A 26,086-nucleotide genomic window follows, 5' to 3' on the forward strand; every position below is an offset into this window, starting at 1 on the left:
TTATGTTCAAGACACTTCATTATGTTTGAGCTCAGAATATGTTCTAAGATTCTACAACAAATCAGTGTCAAGGATATTGGACAGTTTTGTGGATCACTTCTACTACACTTCTCGTAGATGGATGTGACCTGTGCCTTTTTCCAAGAACTTGGCACAGCTTTTTGTTTGAGGCATTTACATCATATTACAGTTAGAAGAGAGGCTATCTCAGCCGCAAATTCAGAATGGAATCTGACAGGGATTCCATTGGGCCTTGGAGCTTTGTTCAATTTTAACAATTTCAGCTATTTCTGAACACTACTGGCACTAATATTATGTCATTTACCTTTTTAAACTGGTATGAGGATTAAATTGGGGTAATACTCCTTGGTCTTCTTTTGTAAAGGAACATGGAGTTAAGTGTTTTAGTTTTTGCTTTGCTACCCTCAATGGACACTAGCTTTGATGCCACTAACAGCCTTTACATATTACCAGAATTTGTTTTGTTTCTGTGAGAGATCACTTGACAACATTCTGCTACAACAGTCACTGAAGGCATCACACATTGCTTCCTTGACAGCCAAATGCATGTAATTCAACATATACCTCTATACCCTTTGCTTTGTTTTACACCTATTATCCAGTAACCTCCATTTCTTTGTAAGTTCCTTTACAGTGACTGTATACCATGGAGGTTCCCTCCCATTATGAACTTTTGTACTGGGTATGTATCTGTCCACAGCATGCTCAATTATTCTTTTAAACCTGAACCATAGTTCCTCTACATGCTCCTGTTCTGTGCTGAAAGTTTCAAGTTCCTCACTGAGACGTGACACTACTGACTATTTATCTGGTTTACTGAACATATACATCTTTCTATTTGTTTTAGTTGTCATTTGTACTTTGTAATCATTGTTGCCACAACTGTGTCATTTTCACTGATGCCAGTTTCAATGTGAACATCCTCAAAGAGATCAGGTCTATTTCTTGCCTTTAGATCCAATATATTTGCATCATAAATGAGGTTGCTAATATCTAGTCACGGTAGCTTTCAGAGAATGCATTTAGTAAAGCTTCAAAGTATGTCTTATCATGCCCACCACTAACAAAACCATAATTTTCCCAATTAATTGTTGGATCATTAAAGTCTCCACTGATGATTACAGTATGATTGGGGAACTTACATACAAGTGAACCAAGGTTTAAAGTTTCAGTTACATCAGGACATGAGTCTGGTGGGTATTACAAGGATCCAATAATCATTTTATGCCCATCCCTGATATTGAGTCTTCCCTAAACAATCTCACATGCAGCTTCAGTTACTGCCTAAGTGGATTTCAGTTTCTTGTCTACTGCGACAAATACACCACCTCAATTACCTCCTTGCCTATGCTTTCAGTATACACTTAAATTTTCCTCAAAAATCTCCTTGCAATCAACTTCAGTCAGGTTTCATCATTCTGTACCTAGTATTATGTAAGCTTCACTGCTCTTCACGATTTCTTCAAACTCTGGCACTTTGTTGCAATGCTTCGCCAGTTTGCCATTAGAATTTTAATACTCTCACCCGAGGGAGGCATTTCTTTCGATCTTACACAGGTACTTCTGGGTATTCTACAGCTATTGTTAGCTGGATTGGATGGAGAGTCACCTAATTAAAAAAAAACCTCTTGTGTGCGCCTCACACACAGTCAGCTATGTGAGTAGCAGCCTCTGATGTGTAGTGCACACCTGATCTATTTAGGGGACCCTAGTTCTCAACCCTATGGTGCAAGTCCGGAAAGTCGCAGTCTAGCTTGTTACAGAACTTTTGAAGTCTCTGGTTCAGTCCTTCCACTCAATACAGAGCCAAAGACCCACGATCAGTCCTGGGGAAGGCTGGTCTTCTCAACCTCCTCTGCCAGTCGTGGGAATGACCCAAGAATGACCTCGGAGGCCAGACGACAGACATCGTTTGTTCCAACGTGTGCCACAATCTGCTGTTGGTTGCATCCTGTTCCCAAAATAGCTGCTGGAATAGCTTCTTCAACATTTTAAATGAGCCCCCAGGCATACATACTGAGTGCACCTGGTGTCCTTTCATGTCCCTTGGTGCCATTTCCCTAAGGGGTACCATCATTCGCTGTACATTTGATCTGCTGACAACTAATAGACCCCTACACTTTTGCATTTGTCTCTGGCTGACACCAGACAAAACAGGTTTCTCCAAAACAGGTGGAGTCAGTCTTACTGGCTCAGTTTCAGTTTTAGTGAAGGACAGAACATCAACTTGTTGGTTAGAGGGATTTTGTACTTTCTGCAGAGGAGACAGGATTCACAGGAGAGGATAGTCCTTGAGGCATCTATGTACATTACTCTTGAGAGCTCTTCCAACACACCAATTCACAACTGCTACCAATCAAGGTAATTTCCAGAACAGTATTCATAGTGGTGCTGCATTTTGGCTTGTGCAATGTATTACAAGGCTGTGAACAAATAACTTTAAGTTCACTGAATATCTTTTCCACCATGGACCTTGCCATTGGTGGGGAGGCTTGTGTGCCTCAGTGATACAGATAGCTGTACCGTAGGTGCAACCAAAAGAGAGGGGTATCTGTTGAGAGGCAAGACAAACATGTGGTTTCTGAAGAGGGGCAGCAGCCATTTCAGTAGTTGTAGGGGCAAAAGTCTAGATGATTGACTGATCTGGCCTTGTGTAACATTAATCAAAATGGCCTTGCTGTGCTGGTACTGAGAATGGCTGAAAGCAAGGGGAAACCACACCCGTAATTTTTCCCAATAATATGCAGCTTTACTGTATCGTTAAATGATGGGTAAAATATTTCGGAGGTAAAATAGTCCCCCATTCAGATCTCCAGGCAGGAACTACTGAGGAGGACGTTGTTATCTGGAGAAAGAAAACTGGCGTTCTACGGATCGGAGTATGGAATGTCAGATCCCTTAATCGGGCAGGTAGGTTCGAAAATTTAAAAAGGGAAATGGATAGGTTAAAGTTAGATATAGTGGGAATTAGTGAAGTTCGGTGGCAGGAGGGACAAGACTTCTGGTCAGGTAAATACAGAGTTATAAATACAAAATCAGATAGGGGTAAAGCAGGAGTAGGTTTAATAATCAATACAAGTTTATATGACAACTAGCTCCATAGATGACGAAGAGATAGATGAAATGTAGGAAAAGATAAAAGAAATTATTCACATAGTGTAGGGACACGAAAATTTAATAGCCACGGGTGACTGGAATTCGACAGCAGGAAAAGGAAGAGAAGGAAACATGGTAGGTGAATACGGAATGGGGGTAAGGCCGGTATTACACTATCAAATTTCTTTGTCAAATATCTTTGCCAAAGATATTTGATGGTGTAATAGGAAACTTTGTCAAATCCAATATGTGATCAAATCTAGGGCCTCACTGTAGATTTGATCAAAGAAGTCGCTTGTATTCTGTTCACTGCAATGTGACATGTTACCACAAGGAGTGCTCTAGCATCGCTGCAGCGTTCTGTCGTCTGTAGTGTTTTTATAAACATTGCCGGTAAACACAATTGGTATGTGCCGACAACTACAAAATTAATAGAGATGTATGAAGCTGATGAGGCACTTTACAACATGAGGCAAAATGAGTACAAAAACAGATTAAGAAGATTGGAGACCTGACCTGACCTGACCCAACCCTCCCCTGTAGCAAGGAATTGGAGTGTTACAGTGAGCCTGTCTTCTGCAGATGTAGCAGTTCTTAAGTGAATATTGTGCTTTGTGATATGAGGATACGCTTCACTGGGCACATACAGAAATGTATGCTCACCCATTCTTAAGTAATTGATGTACGACTTGACATCCTCCACTATAAGCTCACGTAACACGTTTTGTTGAATGCTTTTATCGTGTCGTCGTAAAACCCACGGCTTCACCCAAGTATGTTTCCTTTTTTCCCCGCCGCTTCTCTTCCACATGTGCACACTGTGCAATTGTAGTGCATGCAACTGCTGCAGTTAATAACAAGTTGTTGTTGTCAGCCATCTTGAACTTTGACGAAAAATATGATGACAGTGTAATACCCCTTCTAGCTCTATGTCAAAAATCTTTGTCAAATATATTTGACGGAATATTTGATCACATCTTTGATCAAATCTTTGACAAAGAAATCTGATAGTGTAATACTGGCCTAAGAAACAAAAGAGGAAGCCACCTGGTAGAATTTTGCACAGTGTATAACTTGATGATAGCTAACACTTGGTTCAAGAATCATGAAAGAAGGCTGTATACATGGAAGAGGCCTGGACATACTGGAAGGTTTCAGATAGATTATATAATGGTAAGACAGAGATTTAGGAACCAAGTTTTAAATTGTAAGACATTTCCAGGGGCAGATGTGGACTCTGACCACAATCTATTGGTTATGAACAGTAGATTGAAACTGAAGAAACTGCAAAAAAGTGGGAATTTAAGGAGATGGGACCTGGATAAACTGACAGAATCAGAGGTTGTAGAGAGTTTCAGGGAGGGCATTAGGGAACAATAGACATGAATGGGGGAAAGAAATACAGTAGAAGAAGAATGGATAGCTTTCAGGGATGAAATAGTAAAGGCAGCAGAGGATCAAGTATGCAGACAGATGAGGACTAGTAGAAATCATCAGGTAACAGAGGATTTATTGAACTTAATTGATGAAAAGAGAAAATATAAAAATGCAGTAAATGAAGCAGGCAAAAAGGAATACAAACATCTCAAAAATGAGATCGACAGGAAGTGCAAAATGGCTAAGCAGGAATGGCTAGAGGTCAAATGTAAGGATGTAGAGGCTTAGCCCACTAGTTGTAAGATAGATACTGCCTACAGGAAAATTAAAGGGACCCTTGGAGAAAAGAGAACCACTTGTATGAGTATCAAGAGCTCAGATGGAAACCCAGTTCTAAGCAAAGAAGGGAAAGCAGAAAGGTGGAAAGAGTATATAGATGGTCTATACAAAGGCGGTGTACTTGAGGACAATACTATGGAAATGGAAGAGGCTGTAGGTGAAAATGAAATGGGAAATATGATACTGCGGGAAAAATTTGATAGGGCATTGAAAGACTTAAGTAGAAACAAGGTTCTGGGAGTAGACAATATTCCATTAGAACTGCTGACAGCCTTGGGAAAGCCAACCCTGACAAAACTCTACCACCTGGTGAGCAAGATGTATGAGACAGGCGAAATACCCTCACACTTCAAGAAGAATATAATAATTCCAATCCCAAAGAAAGCAGGTGTTGACAGATGTGAAAATTACCAAACTATCAGTTAAATAAGTCACAGCTGAAGGGGGGGGGGGGGGGGGGGGAGCTGCATCACACCAGTCTCTGGACTGAAGACCACAACAACGACAACTACAAATATCTTTTAAACTGTTGAGTTAAAAAGTTGCTACTTACCTATAAGAATTGAAGTAAATACACAAAATGAGATTTCTATTAACGCAACACAAAACCTATGGTAAATACTACTAGTTTCCTAAAATGTCTTGAGGTTAACTGTAGCTGTTAGAAATTAAAAAACAGAGCTAATTTACAATTATTGCAGATAATATACAGGGTTACTCCTCTTTAAGGGAAAAATAGATGTAATACAATATGTTAGTTAGAAAATCTGCTACAGTAACTAAATCAAAAAATGCCAATTTGCTGCGAACTACTTATAGATTACGCAAGGACAATGATAGCTTCCGAAAATTTTCAATAATGCCTGTTTATTTGCGCTGATGTATAATGAAGTTCAAGGGTGATTTATTGTTTGGCAGAATTGTGAACAAAAACACTGACTTCCTATGAAATAAATTACATATACAAAACACTCTTATTGGTAACTTATGAAAACATATTTTTGTAAGCATCCAAAAATTCTCAAAATAATGCACTTCTCACATAATTGTACAGTGAAATTAGAGAGAATGACTGTTCTGCATGAGGATAGGCCTACTGTTCTCAAAATTTTTAAAAGAGCACAATTAAGTTTAAGCCCACAACTGACGACAACAGTATAAGTTTACTGCGGCACTCGCAAATATTTGGAAATTCACAATATATCACAATACAAATGAGTATTGGTAAAGCAATGAAAGATTACACGGAAACAACACACAGTAAAATATGTAAATCTAGAACTTTAAATCAGCACATGATCTTATACATGCAGTCTTGCACAAATGAAAATTCCTATGTAGTTTTTTATATGTAAATAAACGTGCTTACTGCACAGACTTTTCACTTAGCTGATTCTGTGCACATTTCCACACCGGTATGTCGAAGAAGAACACTGCAATGCGAGTTTATCTTGATCAAAATCACTAAGATCACTTGGGTCCTGAGACACAAAATATTCACCTTTAGTGAGAAGGGTAGATAGATAAAAAAATCTACTCACCATGTCGCGAAAGGGGAACACAGATATAAAGATATTTAAATTTGCAAGGATTTGGATCTAGTGGCTCCTCCTTCGGGCAGAAGAGTTAAACGGAAAGGTTGAGGAGTGAAGGAAAAGGACTAGTGAGATTTAGGAAATGGTGAGAATTTGGAAAAGTCATCCACAGTCATGGATCACGGGAGACTTATCAGACGGGAAGGAAAGACAGATTTTAGGTGACTGCACCGAATGAGATTTGTAAACCTGAGAGATTAAAGGCGAAAGATAGGGTAATATGTAAGACAGATATTACTGCCAAAACATCGTGCACGAGTTAATAATCGCAGTAATCTAAGTGCCTTGGTCATGACAGAAGTGGGAGAACAGACAGGTCATAAAATAAAAGGTGCAGAAAACTCAAAGGAAAAGAGGAAATGAATAGTTGCTGTGAAGAAATGCTGCAACCAAAGAAATTAATGTAAATTAAGGCCACATGGGTGGAGAGAACAGAGGACAGGTTATAATACCAGATCCCATCTGCGCAATTCTGAGAAACTGGTGTCTGGGGAACGAATCCAGGTGACACATGTGATGGAACAGGCACCGAGGTCATTACTTTCATGTTGTAGAAAAGAAATGCTCTACAACAGGCCGCCCCGTAGTTGCTGACTACAAAGCAACAACCATACTCATATCTGCCTTAGTTGATCAGCACCCATAACCCATAATACAAAGACTTTACTCCTATAATAGAGACACTGTCCATTTCGTAGACTGTCTCATCCCACTCCCACCACATACCCTGCTTGTCACCACTGATGCCACCTCTCTCTATACTAGCTACCCCTATGTGCATGGTCTGTCTCCTGCTGAACATTTCCTCAGTCAGCATCCATCTGATTCCAAACCTGTGACATCCTTTCTGCTCAGTTTAATCAGCTTTATGCTTACTAACTACTATTTTACCTTTGAGGGGCACACATACTAACAGATCGGGAGTGCAGTCATGGGTATCAGTAAGGCTCCTTTGTATGCCAACCTTTTCGTGCCTCACCTGGGAGGAGGGGTGAGGGTAGGGGGGTGGGGGTGGGGGGACTTCCCTAAGATTCATTAGCCTTCAGCCCCTAGTTTGGTTTAGACACATTGACGACATCTTTGCCACATGGACTCATGGAAAGGTTGACGTTAAAATTCTTGGAACCTCTCAATACATTCCCCCAATTGAATTTCTCATGGTCCTATTGCAGATCCCGTGTCACTTTCCTCAACTTTGATCTGATCTTCACTGAAGGTTAGCAACAGATTTCTGTTCACATTAAACCTACTAACAAACAACAGTACTTACATTTTGACAGTTGCAATCTTTTCCATCTCAAATATTCCCTCCCATACAATGTTGGCATTTGAGGCAAGTGTATTTGTTCGGATGCAGACTCTACTGCTATACATCACCATTCTCATCTCAACCCTTACTTGATGTAAGTACCCCACCAGCCCAGTTCAAAAGCAGATTTCCTGAGCCAGCACATCCAATCCTTCCAAAACAACTTAAGAGTACACCTCTTGTCACTCAGTGTTATTCTTGTCTTGCCCATGATACCTACAATAGCTTTTCATTGCCCTCCTAATCTCTGCAGTATCCTTGTCAGACCCTATTCTTCTTCTGCATCCATTTCCTTACCCTATAGCTCCTGCCCCAGTGACTGTCTCCTTTGTGAGACTTGCCCTATTCATCCTCCTACCACCATCTATACTGATAAAACACGCACTATCTAGGGTGAGCCACCTGCAAAATGATGCATGTCATATACCAACTGTTATGTACATCGGTATGACTACCACCAAGTTATCCATTAGGATGAATGGGCATAGGCAGAGGGTGTATACTGGCAACACACAATATGTGGGTGCAGCGCATTCTCTAGAACATGACAGTTGTGACCTTGGTGCCCTTTCCTTACTTTCAATTCAAACACCATTCTTAAGACCAGCAAATTGAAACAAGTCACGGGTGCCTTGTCTCACCATCATATACTGATCACCACAAAACACTCAGCTTTACACTGTTATTAACTTATGCGCTATGTTTTGGCAGTAATCTCTGTCTAGTGCGTTATCCACCTTCCAACTTTAAGCTCTCACGATTCCAAATCTCGCCCAGTGCAGTCCCCAATAATTAGTCATTCCTTCTCATCCCATATGGTAAGTCTCCACTGACCTGGGATTCTGGATGATTTTTTCAAACTCACCCCATTCCCTAAATCTCACTAGTGCTTTTCCTTCACCCCTCTCCCCTAGCCTTCAACCCTTCTGCCAGAAGAAAGAGCCATGGACTCCAAAAGCTTGCAAATTTAAATACCTTTATTAGTTTGTTTGCCTCCCACTGCTTGATAAGTAGATTTTTTTATCTATCCAATGACATAATATTTTCAAAAATTGATTATTTTCATTGACTAGCAAGAAGTTTACTCCTGAAAAAAGTGTGGCGGAGACAGGTTAAGGAGCAGAAAGAAATTCACCCACATGTTGGCTACTTTAAATTCTGAGAACTGTGAACTACTACAATAGGCTATAGTCATAAAATCTGAGGAGACTGTCTCACTCACAAAATGAAGAAAGAATGCTTGGTGGTATAACAAATGTGATGCAGTAGTACAACTACGACAAATGCTTGACAGAAATGAAATTGCCAGAAAAATAAAGCAAATAGGGTCAACTTCCTCAACAGAAGAAAATTAGCATAAAAGAGCCATCCATGGGGTGAATTCTGCACTTGGTTATGAAGCAGTTTCTATAGACTGAGCAAGGCTTCCAGAGCGATAATACGTGTAACTTCAGTAAAACCTTCAAGTACAGTCTGATTCAAGTACAACGGCACGAGTCTATGATTCAAAGATTTCAAAGGGAAGGTAGCGTATTGTGTCAAAGGTAACTGCTAACTACTAGTTATTTTGAATGTCTCCTCAAATACAAGGTTCCAGAGACCACATTCATGTACAAAAACAATCCCAACACCCATCCAAACCTCTTTCCACAAAGGAAAAAATGAGGAAGATCATCCGAGCACTGAAGTACAAACAGCCACTGGGTGAACATCTGATAAATGCTGGCGTGTGGAAGTATGCAAGGCAAAAGGCAATCAATAAACTTGTTGCAATTATTCAAGAGATTTGGGAAAGCAAAAAAATTCCAAATGGATGGACCTCTGCCATAATTCATCCACTACATAAGAAAGATGACAGAACAGATGTGAACAACTACCATGACATATCTCTCCTGCTAACAACTCACAATATCCTTTCAAAGGCTCTACAGCATAAGATAGAACATCAAATCAGTCCACAGTTAGGGAAATATCGAAGGGTTTCAGCAAAAGACGATCATGTGCTGAACAGATTGTTAATCTGAACTTCATCGCTTCCAACTGTATTTTAGAAAAGATGATCTGAGAATGACTGAAAGAGTCCAGGGGTAGTTCAGGCTAGTCTACAAGTACACGAATCTCATTAACCCCTGTCTAGCCTTTGCAGATCATCTAATGACCTTTTCAGATTCCCAAGCTATGCCATAAAGACAGCTTAATCAATTGAGGACACAAGCAGTGAAGGCTGGACTTCAGTTCTCCTTTCAGAAGGCTCTCTTTATGACGAACATAAAATAAATGCCAAGAGAACTGGAGATCCGACTACAAAAAATTAATTGGGCAAGGAAACTTTCAATTCCTAGGTGAATGGGTAAAGCCTAACATACCAGAGACAAAAGACTCTGTGCCCACATTTAGAAACTGAAAATGGCCTACAAACTTACTAAAGGCACCTACACTAAGAAATCAATATCCTTACATGCCAAAATTACACACTGCTGCACAATTATTCGATAGGAGGCTCAGTGTGAGACAGGGATTCTTACAATGAACAGGAAAGGCCTAACGGAGAAACGTGAGGCCAAAGAAAGAGAGATGTAGAAAAAAGTCCAAGGTCCTGTCAAAGAAAACAGCTAGTACAAAACACTTCACAATCATGATCTATATAAGCATGTGGAGGAGACACATGACATGATTCAAGACAGGATTGCCTTTTATGGCCACATGACCCAAATGAGTTCAGAAAGGATATCTAGAAGGATATTAACTGTCCTTCTAGTTAAAGGAACCCAAAGGAGCATAGATCACGAAGTTGAAAAAGGTCTACGAGAACTGGATAATTCTTTTAAAGATATCCTGTCACATGACCTGCTTGAGAAAAAACTACGAGCACATAAAGGTTTCCACGAAAAGCCGAAGCTGAAGATGTAGACTGAAGAGAGAAAATAACACCTCAAACAAATGCAGGAGCACTGGGTGGCAGTTAATGACCGGGAAAAGAGAGTGTTAGATATTATGGTCTCTAATTGATTGAAATAATGAAGGAATAATAATAACAATAATAATAATAACAGGAATCAGGCAATGACTGTAATCTGTAAAATACTCACCTTCAGATCTCACTTTAAACTCAATATAAGGCATTTTCCCTGCAACCTTCATAACATCATGGTACTGTTCATCAGAAAGATTGCGTAAAATGCTCCTCCTCTCTTCATGTTTTAATTGAGCAAACTGCTGAATTGTTTTTATATATCTCTGTAAAAGTGAACAAATGTTTTATAAATTTTATAATTGCAAAGAATTCTGTACTGGATGTAGTTAGATGAATCTAGAAAATTTGTACTGATGTGATAAACTATACAAAAGAAGTTTATTTAAAAAAATAAAATAAAACATTTTAAAATCTTTTAAAATTAATTAAGGGTTTTAAAAATTTACATTAACTGTTCTTAGAATAATTAAATCACATTTATTTCTAAAGACATGTATGTGATTATGCCAGATAATTACATTATTTCTACAATTAAACAATTGCCGTTATCTCCGGCTCTACAGAAATGTCGTTTTTTCGTAACTTAATTGTTCCATTTAGGATTTCTGGGGTAGTAAATGTTGTTGGACTCTCAGACACAGGTTTGGCTAAATTTCTGTGACCTTTTAATGAATCACCAACTGATTATCTTCAGAAAATCATTTCTGATTATTAATGGAAGACCACAATAGCGAATTGTTGGGGTGAGACATTTGTGGACAGATGCAAAGCATTTCTTTTTAGCTCACATTCTTCTTTTTCTTTTAATTGATATGTAAATAATATCTTTGTCATCTCACCAAAAGAAGCTGTTACATAACATTAATGTCTGTAACATTTCAATTCTCGCCTTCCTAATATTCTGTTCACTCTGAAAGTAGGAAAAAAAAGTAGAGAAAAAAATGGAGTTTATTCCTGGAACAATTGGTACATAGGTGATAAGAAGGCTTAATGAGAAGGCCACCAAACTGAATTTTCAGGCAACACATTATCATTATTCATTTTAGTGCAGAAGAGTGGCCAGTTTCAGATTCAGAACTGTCGCAGAAGAGTTCAGTCAAGAACCATTGCATAACAGTTCAGTCACATAGAAACCAACTTTCGTGTCGAACTCAGTATCATTCACTTCATCCTATGTTTGTTGAAACAGAGATGATAACTACAAGTAAATCATTGTACAAAATGACTCAATCTCATTTTGTCAGCAGATCTGCATCAAAGAGTAGCAGTACCTTAAAAATATGCATGATTATTTGTTCTTTTTGTTCATTTTAAAAGTGTGAGCGTGCTTCTGGGTTCTCTTATTTCAACGGTGCAAGTCAGCAAGATGTTCATAAAAATTCACAGTACAGAAAATCCTGTGCCTCATTATGCAGACTTTCTTTCCAAATTTCAATGTTCTCAACTGTTACCTTAAGCCCAGTCGAACAGACCAGAAACCACGGTTTAAGAGAAAAAGGGTATTACAAAGTGTGCTTTGGGCCTCATGCTGTTTCAAATGGCAATTGTGAAGAAAATGAATAGATATACTATTGTTCAGTTCTGTGCAATCAACATACGAGGTGTGCACTTGAGATGCACATATGCGTTTTTGCTTGAACTTACCTCAGGAATGTTGTGTCTTACATGAAATAAATTATCAATAGTAACTTTGAACCTGCTTCTGTAGGGCAGGTCACCAACACAGGTCTGTGCAGCAGCAGTAGACTTGAGACATAAGCCAGTTAGAATCCTAGTGGGGGGAAATTTTCCAATCAGTATTCGGCTGACAAGAGGAGGAGAGGTAGTGGGATAAGTCACCAGCCTTTGAGTCAGTGCCGTTGGTTGAGTCCCTTCATTGAACTTCACTGAAATATCATACAGTTTTTGACAAGGCAGTCTGACAACACTCCATAGGGCTTCATGAAGTGAGGGCATCTAGCACTGTTGATGGCTGAGGGCGCCGAGCTCGGCAGTCCCCTTGTGATCTTCAACACATTTAGGCTAGATGCTGGCACTTGACTTTACTTTCTCCCTTCCCTTCATTCGTGACAATACAAATCCAACACTACACTGTACAAGTTCTCGTCACAGCCATTCCCACAACTGACACTTCACTTCATAACAGGTCGGAGAATGCAATGGTGAAGCACCTCCATTACAACCTTATCTAGAATGCCAACGCAGGATTCTTGCACCTGTTCCCCCTATGCTGATTCCTGGAGTGGGGGTTAACTTTGACTTTGAGAATATCACCCTATAAGGTAGATATACAAAAAAATTCATCCAAATTATGGAAAATGAGTCCCTTCATTGCACTTCACTGAAACATCATACAGTTTTTAACAAGGCACTCTGGCAACACTCTAGAATCTTGAGAGCATTTATATTGCCTCCTTACTATTTACAGGCATAGAACCCATTTACTCCACAGCTGGGATACACTAGGAATCATAATTATGCAAGTAACAGATTTTTCGTAACTAAATTATGCAGATACCTATTACCAGTCTTCTTACTTGTACTTACCTTTTTATTTACAAAATACTTCAAATTGTCATCTGTAACATATGGCAGCTGTAAGAGTGGACTTTTATATTCCCACATAGCCTGTACTATCATTGGACACAGTTTCATACAGTTTTCTATTGTCTCAATATTTGGCAGTCTTGGTACTGAAACATAATAAAAGGTACCCACGTGCAATATTTATGTGGCACTTTTTTCAGTTAAACTGAGAAAATGTTGTGAAATATCATGGACAATTTATAGAAAAACATAAAAATTACATTAAATAATAATGATTACATTTACAAACTAATACTAATATGTACTAGTTTTCTCCCATGATCTAACTGAGTGCTAATGGTCAGCTTTCTTAATCCCACATTTTCCCCAAAAAAAAAACATCTGCAAATGATCTCCTACCCAACTACTTGCGCACACACACGCCCCCCCCCCCCCCCAACTCTAGAGAGAATATTAAATGTATCTGAAGTATTCTGTCGTGCTTCATGATCTCCGACACTAAACACGTTAACAAAATTGTTGGGTTGCTGCACGGCTCAGGTCTTGTACCTGGTTGACGCAATGAATGATGCATGTAAGAGACATGCTGCAGTTCATACTTTTACAGTATTTGAAGTCAACTGATGGCCGGAAAGGAATACAGCACCTCCAGTAGTTGTAGGGGTATCTTACTCCCACAGTATTTATCTACAAATAAAGAGTCACGTACAAGCCAAATTTGATAGAAATTGCTCCAGATGTTTCTGAGTCGTGCTTTTTTGCTCATATGCTTGTCTGTTACAAATTTTTTTTCAGGCAGAAGTAATAGTTGTGCCAAGTTTGGCAGAAATTGCTTCAGGTGTTACAGAGGTACAGTGTTACATCACAGTGTCTCCCCCCCTTCTCCCTCTCCAACCTCTAGCTCTACGATGGGAACATACCAGGACTGTCACCAATGAGCCTTGTGACCCCGAAAACTACGGATTCTGTCACCAATGAACCTTGTGACACCAAAAACAATGGATTATATACTCATATCGGTTGCTATCTAATATTTTTTCATATCGTGGCTTCTCAGCCCCACCCCTATGAGGCAGTACAAGTATGTTATCCTCAGAGTACTTTACACAAACAATTCCACAAATAATGAGTCATGTACATACAACATTTGGTTTAAATGCCTCCAAACTAGAGTTATGCTTTTACTACATGTATGCGGCATGTTGCTATGCACAGACACAATGGACTTGCTCAATTAAGTAACACTTGAGCATGCAACAGCATGCAAACAGCCTTACGACTACTCACTGATACAACCCATGATTGTACACTGTGTATGTCTGCAGCTATTGCCTTGGTGCAATGTCACAGTGCTGCCATCTGTTGGAGAACCCTGACCATTATTCTGCCCACCACAGGATCTACATTGCATTTCGGCAAGTAACATTCACACTTGTCTTCATATCCATGATGACATGGCTCTTACTAATTTACTATATCTACTGCAAATATATGATGTTTTTTAAACCGTTACTTTCACATAACTGAAAAAAAAAATCATGTACCAATACAGCTAATCTACTTAGAAAAGTTATTTGGTTTATTTGATTTACATACAATTTTCATGCTACAGTTGAAAACGTAAGTGATGACCTAAATGGCTCTTACTAATTTATTATATCTACTGCATATATATGATGTTTTTTAAACTGTTACTTTCACGTAACTGAAAAAAATCATGTACCAATGCAGCCTACCTACTTATAAAAGTTATTTGGTTTATTTGATTTACATAGAATTTTCATGCTACAGTTGAAAACATAAGAAGGCAGCTATAAATACAGGCTGCACAGCAAAAGAAGAAGCTGAGAACACAGTACTGCTAAGCATTACAAATTACAAACAAATTCTCATTAAGATGGGCATAGGTCTACAACAATACATATCACATTACAATGTTTTCTACTGTCACTTTGAGCTATCTCTTTCTTCCACTCTGAAATCTAAATGCACAGTGCTCAAATCACCTTATAGCATTCACACAATACTTACTTCGCCTGGCGTATGCCAGAAGAATGAGCTGGGACACACAGTTGACCATTTCTTGGATAAGATACGGACATTTCTTTACAATGTACTGCCGATCCTTATCAAGAGTTTCTGGGTTGAGAGGAATTCGAGACAGATGGGCATGAATGATTGCACGTGCCTTCAAAGAGTACAGGAAGCACAGTGGTCGCTCACGATTCTTCTCACTGAGGTTTGGTATCTGCTTAATGAGCTGTTGAAGAAAAAAGGAAAAAAAAAATCAACGCAATTGGCTCCATATAAACTGTCCAAATTGATGATGGGTTACCCCTTATGTATACATATTATGAAAAGGAAAGTTGCTGAAGTTTCATAATATTGTTACATTCCATCCTGGATTTTCCACTGTTTGATCCTTATGCATAAAAGAATTTAAAGAAATAATACACTTTTGCCATACTTTAATACAGAATTACACAGCAGTCTAAGAAAAAAAAATTAAGTTTACTATGATCCTACAATGGTATAATAGTAAATCGCATACAGTAATCAGATTTCACCTCTAACAAAAATGAGAGCACACAAAGAGTTCTGTAATTACTATATTATGAACTCTGAAATCCAGCATCTGGGAACATTTCTTAATTATTTTGGACTTTCATTTATTTGCTGTGTAGAAAGTCCATTAAACTGAGAAGGGAAACCCCAATGACAAGGGAACAGCCCATTTTGTAATGTTAGAGTTTCTGTAAGCTACGTGAGTAACATCTCATAGATCCATCGGCCAGCAGATACAAGAGTCACACTTGACAGTAGAGTTTAGAGTTTCCCAAAGTTGAAGAATGGAGTCAGGTATCAACCACATTCGCTAGCTAAATGCCAGTAAGAGAACAGAAATGTCTCTGTCAATTATTATAAAGGGGAAAAAAGCAGTATTATAATGTTTTGTTTTATGACCGTCTCAGCTAGTTCCTACACAGCCGAATCACGGTTGGAGTATGACACAAGGGCTCGAAACTATTACGGTGAAAGTGATGCTGGAGTGACTGAATTGGATGACAGATTAATAAATCAATAGTTGCAGTTAGGCAGTGGCCCAATTTTATCTATTAAGTTATTAAAATAAGTTTCTTTTAAGTTATAAGCTGATCCCTCAGTAAATCTGCTTGTAAATAAAAAATAAGAAGCTTATATAAGATTTAATTAGATAAATATATTTGTGTAAATGAAAGGAGTATCAATGAGGAGTACTAGTTATATATGGCTGCCCTACAATCAAGAGCTCTAAGCTAATTTATCCTTCCTTTTCTAAAAGCGTGTTTCACTTCATTTACAACAAAGCCTTTCTTTGAAGGAAAAATGTAGAAAGTCCACAGCCTCATCAGTATGCTAGCTGAAAGCAAAATAAATCAAATCTCTAGCCACAATATCATGACACTTTATGGTGAAAATGTCTGCTGTCTACTGTGGAAACCAAACACTGAAGCTTCACAGCCTAAGATGCATGCAAATGATACTCCAAATAAAAAAAGCTCACAGCTACTATGGCAAGGACAAACCAAAGACAGTCAAAAGACCTAAGACAGTCAAAAGACCAAAATCAAAAGCGACTGCAATCTTCAAATAGTTCATCTCTTCTATTGTAGATAGATGGAAGGCCATAAGGTGTGCAAAAAACAGAAAAGCAGCCATTTTAATCACACCTGTATACAGCAAAGTATACACTTTGATAAGATTATAGAAAGCTGCCCTGTCGAATATTTTGAAATGGATTTGAATTTTTTGAATCCGGGTTGATGTCAGTTATTTGTGATACTCAAAAATTTGTGTCAGACTGATACTGGAACCTATGCTTCGCAGCTACCATGAGTGGTCATATTAAACACTCCAGTTATCTGAGCGAGCCTCCAGGACCGACCCAAACTTCCACATGTCATGAAAAAGTCCAATAGCCCATTTCGTGATTCCTGCACAGGAAGAGAGAAATATTTTATTGTCATTTTAGCCCATTGAGGCATGAGTACATCATTGATGCTTACAAAGTCTGTGTTTATAGAGTGTCTGTACCTTCACATTACAATGTCCTTCAGACATGCATCCCTGGAAGGAAAGAAAGTACATGTCTGTGTTTATAGAGTGTCTGTACCTTCACATTACAATGTCCTTCAGACATGCATCCCTGGACGGAAAGAAAGTGGTCATTCAGTGAGGAAAGAACAATACTACAAGATAACATGAGCATCTCAAACGTCACCAGTTGTGGCTAAGGAAAGAAGAAACAATCTAATATTTTGGAAAATCTGGTTCTTATTTATTTTTCGTTTAGAAATTATTTTAGTGGCCTCTGCAGACAAGGTCATAAAAACACAGAAGGTAGTGGTACCCACACAAGAGAGAGTTCTGGTAATGAAAGAAAATTTTACCACTGGCATTGAGCCAGCAGGGACAGAAGAGGTCACCAGATTTTGAGCCAATGTTCTAAATATTCCTGTGACATTTTCCATCATACTCCCTCCTTTTTATGTGTTATGTATTTTCATTGAATGCACACGTAAACACATTTTTGGCTGCAAGATATCTGCACATAATATAAACGAAAGTCAGATTGTTTAATGCCAATCCTTTCAGTGAGGTACATGTTGAAGCACATTTTATTCCTTACTAAAGAGTTTTGTGCTGTATCCCGCTACTAGTGCATGCGAGTTTGAGTGCATCGAGTGCGGCTTGCCATGTGTGCGCTCAAATCATCTGTCAACTGTATCAATGCAGGCCAGCCACGAGTGGCCGATGGTGGGAAGCGTGCACACAGCACATTTTCCACAGTGCCATCTACCGGCGGATGCTCACTGAACCTTTTGTTGTATTTCTAGTTTGTATCTTCTGGATCCCGAGAGGCTTGATGTTCAGAGGTTACGAAGAATGTCATAGTTGAGTGACTTGGTTGATTTTGTGTATTACTTGGTTACAACACTTTGCTTGGCAGAATATAGAAACTATACAATACGATGAGTATCCACTGATGGTAATGATTGAGAATAAACTCATGTACTCCCTATCTGTCAAGTTTAATGCAAATGACATTGTGTGATAAGGGTCCAACTGCTGCACTGATATTGAAATTATGTTAAAATAATGGCAACTGGGTCATTGTGCAGACCGGCTACTGTGGCAGTCCTTCACATTTAAGGGGTTATATTTCTAATCTTCCTGCAGTGTCTCTTGGGATTGTGTCACTGTTGACAATTAGTCAATTAGAGGCAAATGTTAAGCTTGGTAACAAATTTCTGTCATTCCAGAGGAGTAAGTTATGTTTTATAAATTATAGAGTGCAGCAATCTGTCGTATTATTTTTTTTCCCCACATTTTTGCATGTTATTTTGCAAATCCAGATTTTGGCTAGTGCCTGACTATTATCAGTGCACTATTTTCTAGTCTTGACACATGTCAGTTCTCTGTTGTTCAGGCATCAGTCACAGTTCTTTGAATACTACGTGCTGCATACTGTATGTAGTTTTCAAAGAACTGTGACTGACACCCGAACAACAGGGAACTGACATGCATTGAGACTAGAAAATAGTACATTGATAATGGCAAGGCACTAGCCGAAATCTGGATTTGCCAAATAAAACCTAGAGAGAGAGAGAGAGAGAGAGAGAGGACTGATTGCTGCACTCTATAATTTATACATCATATCACAGTCACTCTACGTACCCACTTTCCTAATGGAAGATAACCTCAGTAAGTTATGTGCCATCACCAGATTCCACCCTAGCCCTTCATTTAATTCCATAATCATTTATACAACACACACAAAACAATACAACAAATAATTATTAGTCATCCACACAATACATTTTTAGTGAGGCATGTCTGTATATAACAGCATCATCCACAAAAAGCCTGAAGGAACTTTCAACGAGTTCTACAGCACTCCTTCAGGGTTTGTCTGAAGTCACGATTATGTTTGAATATTTCTCTCCCTTAAGAATACATAGGTCTAGTGTGTTCCATTTGCTAGAAACTCTTCAATTCAATCCCACAACTAGTCTGATATTTGGGACACACTTGTTTTGTTCATTAGGTGGCAGAGTGCAGCTATATCGAATATCTCCCGGAAGTTAAGGAACACCATACCAACCTGGCCACAAGTATCTACTGCTCTCCAGATCTTGTAGATGAGCAGAAAGAGCTGGGTTTCATATGATAATTGTTTTTGTAATTTATGTTGATTCTTATACAGAATCTTTAGAAATGTCATAACTCAGATGACTATTTCCTTGAATCCTGTGCTGACTGCTGTATCACTGACTCAGTTTCTGGACAAATAGCTCTGGTTGGGAAGGTAAATGCAATCCCATATGGAGGAGTAAAAAATTTTTTAGAATTTTTCAACTGGCATGAGGCAAAGTTAGGTAGAGCAAAGTGGCAAGAAAACGGCAAAGATAATAGAAGACTAATTTTATCTGATGAATGGATAGTATTATGGCCATGTGAAATTACTTTCGTCTAGTCACAACTGTGGGTTGCTTGACTGCTCTGGAAGAAGGCTTATCATACTAGAAACCATAAAATAGTAATTCACTTTATCACATTAAAGAATAAAAGATTTACTTAACTTTGACAAACTTCTTCATCGTAGAAGTACTGGATAATTTACAACTGTCATGGACTAGCGAAGTATTACTCAACGCACTAATTAACAAACCATTCTCTTGGTACAATGTTCAACACTGATGAAAGTATATGTCCATTAGAAACTTTAACTGTCACTCTCCTACTCAATGATGTTGACTGCTGCAAGTAATATCTTGAACTGGGAGAGTTCTTGCTAGCTCAACACTAAACTGACCTCAGCGTGAAGGCGCTGCCATGCTGAGAGGGGATGCGTGGTCTTCAGGAGCCGTCGCTAATATCTGTGGTATCAATTTGTGCTGTCTACTTCGCTGTGGCAACACAATCCCTCTACCACACCACATATAGCATCACTTCTTACCCTTAAGACTGTTCACAGATGATGTTCTGCTGCACTGATTCATTCACCCAATGTTGTAACTGTTATATTGGAACAATGAAATACAAAAGCGTTACTGAACAACATTTACGTCATTACGTAGCTTGAATACTATGAAGCTCTCTTGCAGCCCTCGACCCTCTGCAGATGGAGAAGTCACATGGCAGTTCCACTGCACCAGGATAATTCAATAACAGTGACCGTACAAGAAAATAATTAAAATAAAACATATTCAGGATAGAATCAAGGTGGCAGATTGTTTGAAAGGTAACATGTCTTCTAGTTTTAGTCCAGCTGCAGAACAGTATTCCAATAGCACTTTTGATGTCTTGTACATTCATCTTTATGTGACAGACTTATCCCTCTACTTACAACGTCTGGCACTTTCCTCTACATTTTTTGAGCAGAATACTTAGTTAAGAGGAAGAACTGTTATTCAGTATCATCTGTAATGCCCTGCAGCTGTACATTTTTTACCTATTTCTACAACTGCAGTTTTCCCTTAAGGTCCTGTATTTATTGTTATCACCTCAAGACTGGCATTTGAAGAGCAAGTATTATTACAAACAATGTGTGTCCTTACAATCATCATTCATACATTATCCTTATAAAGAGAGGCACATTGTAAACAAATTACAAGATACTGACAATATATTTAACAACCGACCTTAATTTAATTCCATAAACATGCTCTTTAGAACATTTAAAACTTAACACACATTGCTCATACTGTATTATTACGAACAAATATGAATAAATTATAAATTAACAACATTTAAAAAGTTATAGTTTCAAATGTTAAAATGATGGTACCTTTATGCATTACATTTTAAGTCTGTAGTGTTGTTCTTTAATGTCAGAATAATTCTTGTGTAATTAAGATCCAGAAAAACATTAGCAGAAAATGCAGTTATACTTACATGAGGAACTTCTTCATTGTCTGTTGGTCTCTCAACAATCTCACTGTTGTGCTTCTTCTCAAACTCCAGTGAGGCTGCAAGGATCATAATTACCCTTTTTAGAGCCATTGAAGGTGTTTTATGAAAGAAATAGTAATACATCTGTGTAGTATTAAGCAGAACCTGCAAGCATAATTGTACGTCAGATATAAGTAATGCTGCACTTTCAAACCGTGCGGCTAAAACAAAAAATCAAATAAACATAAAAATTAATTTTGTGACACCTACAGAATCTATTCCCGGCAAAACCTTTATTTGACATTTTACTGCTATAAAAGAAGGAAAAGGTTTTATTCTCTGACCATGGCAACTATAACAACACTAAACAGGATGACAAAAACAATAATCCTGTAGTTCTATTGAACAAATATTTCCTCTTTTGGGTGAAAGAGGCTAAAATCCAAGCAGAAGCAAGCAAAGTGATGAATACACTTCCAGGTCAAAAGAGAGGAGTTCAAGGCAACAGGTTCAAATACATAACATTCAACAAATAAGAAAGCAATAATGAAACAGGACCACAATGTATGGACTAAACTGAGTAATACCATCATAGGACAAATAGCTGTTGAATAACAAACACTAATCATAATCACCGTCATCTGACGTATCTGTATCATAATGTCGTGTATGTATTACTTCTATAAATGCTAAAGTTTGTGTGTGAGTATGTTTGTTCCTCTTTCACGCTGAAATGGCTGGAGGGATTTGGAAGAAATAAAACGAGCTTAAACCATTAATTAACACACAGGCCACTCCTGAAAGTGTGTAGTAGCACAAATTTATTGATTTGAAGAATATAATGCGAAATGTGGAACAATAATTACTCTTTTTTTTAAAAAAAAAAAAAAAAGAGAGAGAGAGAGAGAGAGAGAGAGAGAGAGAGAGAGAGAGAGAGAGAGAGAGAGCCATATTTACTCTTTAATTTTTGAACTTCTTCATTTTTGTGAATTGACTTACATAACAAGAGTCAACATATGGCCGCTACCTAACATCATATTAAATAATAACTTCTTAGACGCACATACGAGAACATACAACTTCATTTCTCAGTCATAAAACATAAAAGCGTATAAGCAACAATGGAACATTTCATAGAACAAAGACAAAGAATAAACAGTATTCAAATAATTAATGTCTTTGCCACTGACTACTGCACTGTGTGTAACTGCTTGTTTATTTTGTATACCTTCCCGCGCCCACACAGCCCCCTCCTGCTAGAGTAGAACTCCAGGTAGGTTTGGAAACCTGTATTGGATCTTTTGACGTGCCCTTGTACAAATCACCAGTTGTGCAACTTGATCTTCCACCAGATTTGGTGTATTTGCTGTTCTTGAAGATGCTTGCTCCCGCTGTGACACCATATTCCACTGCGAGTCCTGTATGCCTTCCTGCTGTAGGTCTTCTGGCAGTAAGTAAGCTGGCTTCACTCGATCAACTGACACAATAACCAGTTCATTGTGAATCTGGAGCTTCATTCTGTGTGTGTTACTTTGCTGAACTTTATAACATATGGTATATGGTGGCTGCACTGTTGGCTCATAACATCACATGCGAAAGTTGCTGAAGTCTCGGTGCACAAATGATGGAATGTCGCCTTGCCAATTCGATGGCTGTGGCCGGAGGTTTGGCAGCTGTGCTTTAACCATCTTCAATAACTACAGTAGGCCAATCTCGTTCTTAAGCTCTTCAAAGAAATTGCCAGGAAGGCGCAAGGTTTCCCCGTACACAAGCTCTGCTGTGGATGCCTCTTGGACTTGTTTGAAAATAAATGCTCAGACCCAGTAACACCATTAGAAATGTTGCAGAACCACTGTCACCGTGGCACATCAATGCAGCTCCAAGTGTTCTGTACCATCGCTCCATCATTCAGTTACTTTCTGGATGATAATTTGTCGTATGATGATGTCGGACTCCACAAATGTTAGCCACTTCAAGAGATAATGAAGATTCGAACTAATGACCCTGGTCAGTTGTGACGTGCACTGGGCAACAGAATCTTCCTACCCGTGTCGCCAAGATACTTTGACTGGCTCTTCCCGCTGATATGTCTCGAATCGGTACAACGCCTGCCCCTTTGTAAATCTATCAATTGCTGTTAGTAGATAACAGTAACCTCCAGACATCGGCTGTAGGCCAGGGATGCTGAGGTGCATGTGTTAACATTGAAAATATGGTTTATCAAAGTATCCCATGGGGTTCTTCACATGACATCACACCTTACAGTGTTGACAGGCAGAGCATTGTTGTGTCCACCTTCGACAATCATTCCTAACTCCAGGTCACACAAATGTTGTGTCAGCAACTTGGACTCTTGGTCGTGTACCTGAATGAGCCAAATTACGAATACTTCTGAATGTCTTTCGCAGTAAATGTGCAGACACAAACAGTCTAGGTCGTCCTTGTGAGGTATCGCAACATATTTAAATGGCCTCACTTCCGGACATACGTCCTGCAGTCTCAACACTGTGGAGTTGCTCTGCTGAAAAACCTGAAGTTGTGCGTCTTCTCTTTGTTCCCTTGCCAATCTCGCGTAATCTACAGAATTGGTTATCGCCGCAACCCTTGAGAAATAGTCTGCTATGATATTCTCCACTTCTTTTACATGATTTCAGTCTGTGGTGAACTGTTTTATGTACTCTAACTGTCTGAACTGCCTAAGTGACAGAGCATCTGTAATGCTTGCTGAATGCAAAGGTGATTAGTTTGTGGCCTGTGAACACCATAAATGGTTTACCATCCATATAAGGCCGAAAGTGTGTTATTGTCTTATATACCGATAACAGTTTTTAGTCATACGCACTCCAGTTCCTTTGTGCTTCCATGAGTTCCTGCACGAAAAACCCTAATGGTTGCCAGTGTTGAGTAGACCCTTGATGTAACGCTGCTCCAATGGCTATCTGACATTTATCAGCTATTATAAATAGTACCACATCTCTCTCAGGATGAGGCAATGAAATCGTTTGTCTTGATCTGTTCAAAGGCTTTCTGCTTGCAGGGTGTACCATCTAGCTTCTGATGTTTAGCGGTATTAGGGCCTGTCAGCTCCTCTGCGAGCGGTGCTTTAAAAGCAGCTGCTCCCAGCAGATGTCGATGGTAAAAATTTGCAGCACCTAAGAACTTACGTAACTGTTGCAAATCCAACGGCCTAAGTATTTGTAGTGTAAGTTCCAGTTTCTCTTCCAACAGGCAGATGCTGCCTGCTAAAACTAAGTGACACATGTAGGTAATGTGGTTTTTTCACAAGTTGCACACACTTTTATTAATTATTATCCTGTATCTATATGTTGTTATCAAATGTTGCTTTTAGGTGTGCCTTGTGAAGATTTTGTGTTGCTGAAAACACTAGTATATCGTCGAAATTGAAGGTGAAGTCTTGCCCCCATAACACCTCATCAATGAAACGTTGCCACGTTTAAGCCATGTTTTTAATGCCAAATGACATACACAAAAATTAAAAGAGGCTTCAATGTCTGCAACTGGTAAATGATGGGATGCCCTTTGACAATCTATGACACTGAAATATTTTGCTCCCATTAGTACATTCGTAAAATCACAAATAGTGGGCACTGGATGTTGATTGACTATCGTGCGAGCATTCAATTCCCTGTAATCACTGCAAGAACTCCACTTTCTGCCTTTCTTCTTGTTCTTGTTTTCTTCTTCTTCTTCTTCTTCTTCTTCTTCTTCTACTTTTTTACCTAGATGTAGAGATGGATCATGCTCTATCAGATCTTCGTATCACTCACTTATCTAACATACATTCAAACTCTGCCTTTGCGTCTGTGAACCTGTCTGGTGACAATCTTCTCGGTCTAAAAGAGACTGGATGGCCTAGCATTGTGTTTATGTGATGAATTGTATTATGTGCCACTGTGGTTAGTGTTCATGCTGTTGGGTCCAAATGCTGGTCTACCTCTGTCAGTTGTACCATACGGCCTTCTCTTTCTCTGAACTTTTCTAGAAGCGTAGTAACCACTTCTTCTCATTTCTCAAGTCAAGCAAATTGAATTTCAATGGTGATACTGTTTGCATACAGAAAATCTGCCCCCCTCCCCCTGGATTGTTTCCGACACATCCACTATTACAAACATTCAGTGACAAGTATTACAAAACCTAAATTCACGTCCTTGTTGCAGTTGCTATACGTTGCTATCAGCTGTTTATCTGCTGCTGTGAGATGAACTAGCGAACTGTCCTTGACTGACACATCTCTCTCTACTGACGACGTGCTTACATCAGACTTGGTTTCTACCAGATAATAACACAAAGTCTTCATCCCTCATACACACAGCTGTCACAATACAGGCAAAAAGGAAGTGTCTGTGCTTAGAATCTCCATGATACTGACACAGCGTGTTTAACTGCATGGCAGAACATACTTGGCAGCTCACTGACCAAACTTCTTATGATACCAACATAGTTGTTCAGGTTTCGTCAGTCAACTGTCCGTAAGTGCACTGCAGGTCCCTCAGAACCAGTGGTCTTCCAAGCCTTGATTTGTCTCTGCATACCGTCTATTTGTTCCTTTAGTTTCTGAAACTCTGTGGTTGTATCCACCTACTGATCCTTGTGAATTGCCGCCACGTAATGTTTTTCCGACTTCACTGCTGCTTCTGCGACGCTCATTATACTTGCTGTCCCCACTGTTGCATAAACTCCGTTGGACAGCTGGAGGATAGTGATCATGTTGCACCCATCCTTCATAGGCACCGCCACTCTTGCTGCCATGGGAAGCTGTGATGTCCAAACGTATCTGAGCATAGCATCTGCAAATACTGCTTCCGTCACTATTTGCTGAAATTGCCGCCAAAATCCTTTTGTCTTCTACTAACGTCATTGCTCTGGCATCCA

The 26,086-nt window shown here is 39.0% G+C and overlaps 1 protein-coding gene across 1 annotated transcript in view; it reads right to left on the reverse strand.

Moving 5' to 3' along the window:
* LOC124545080 (translocation protein SEC63 homolog) overlaps positions 1 to 26,086 on the reverse strand; it is a 182,839-nt gene that overhangs the window by 66,975 nt on the left and 89,778 nt on the right. Inside the window, exons 7-10 of the mRNA XM_047123887.1 lie at positions 21,197 to 21,358; positions 15,290 to 15,518; positions 13,259 to 13,404; positions 10,827 to 10,974 (exon numbers count right to left, since the gene is read on the reverse strand). Coding sequence (XP_046979843.1) covers positions 10,827 to 10,974; positions 13,259 to 13,404; positions 15,290 to 15,518; positions 21,197 to 21,358 — 685 coding nt within the window. The remainder of the gene's footprint in view (positions 1 to 10,826; positions 10,975 to 13,258; positions 13,405 to 15,289; positions 15,519 to 21,196; positions 21,359 to 26,086) is intronic.

The sequence above is a fragment of the Schistocerca americana genome, chromosome 8 (genome assembly GCF_021461395.2).
Source record: "Schistocerca americana isolate TAMUIC-IGC-003095 chromosome 8, iqSchAmer2.1, whole genome shotgun sequence".
NCBI classification, from domain to species: domain Eukaryota; kingdom Metazoa; phylum Arthropoda; class Insecta; order Orthoptera; family Acrididae; genus Schistocerca; species Schistocerca americana.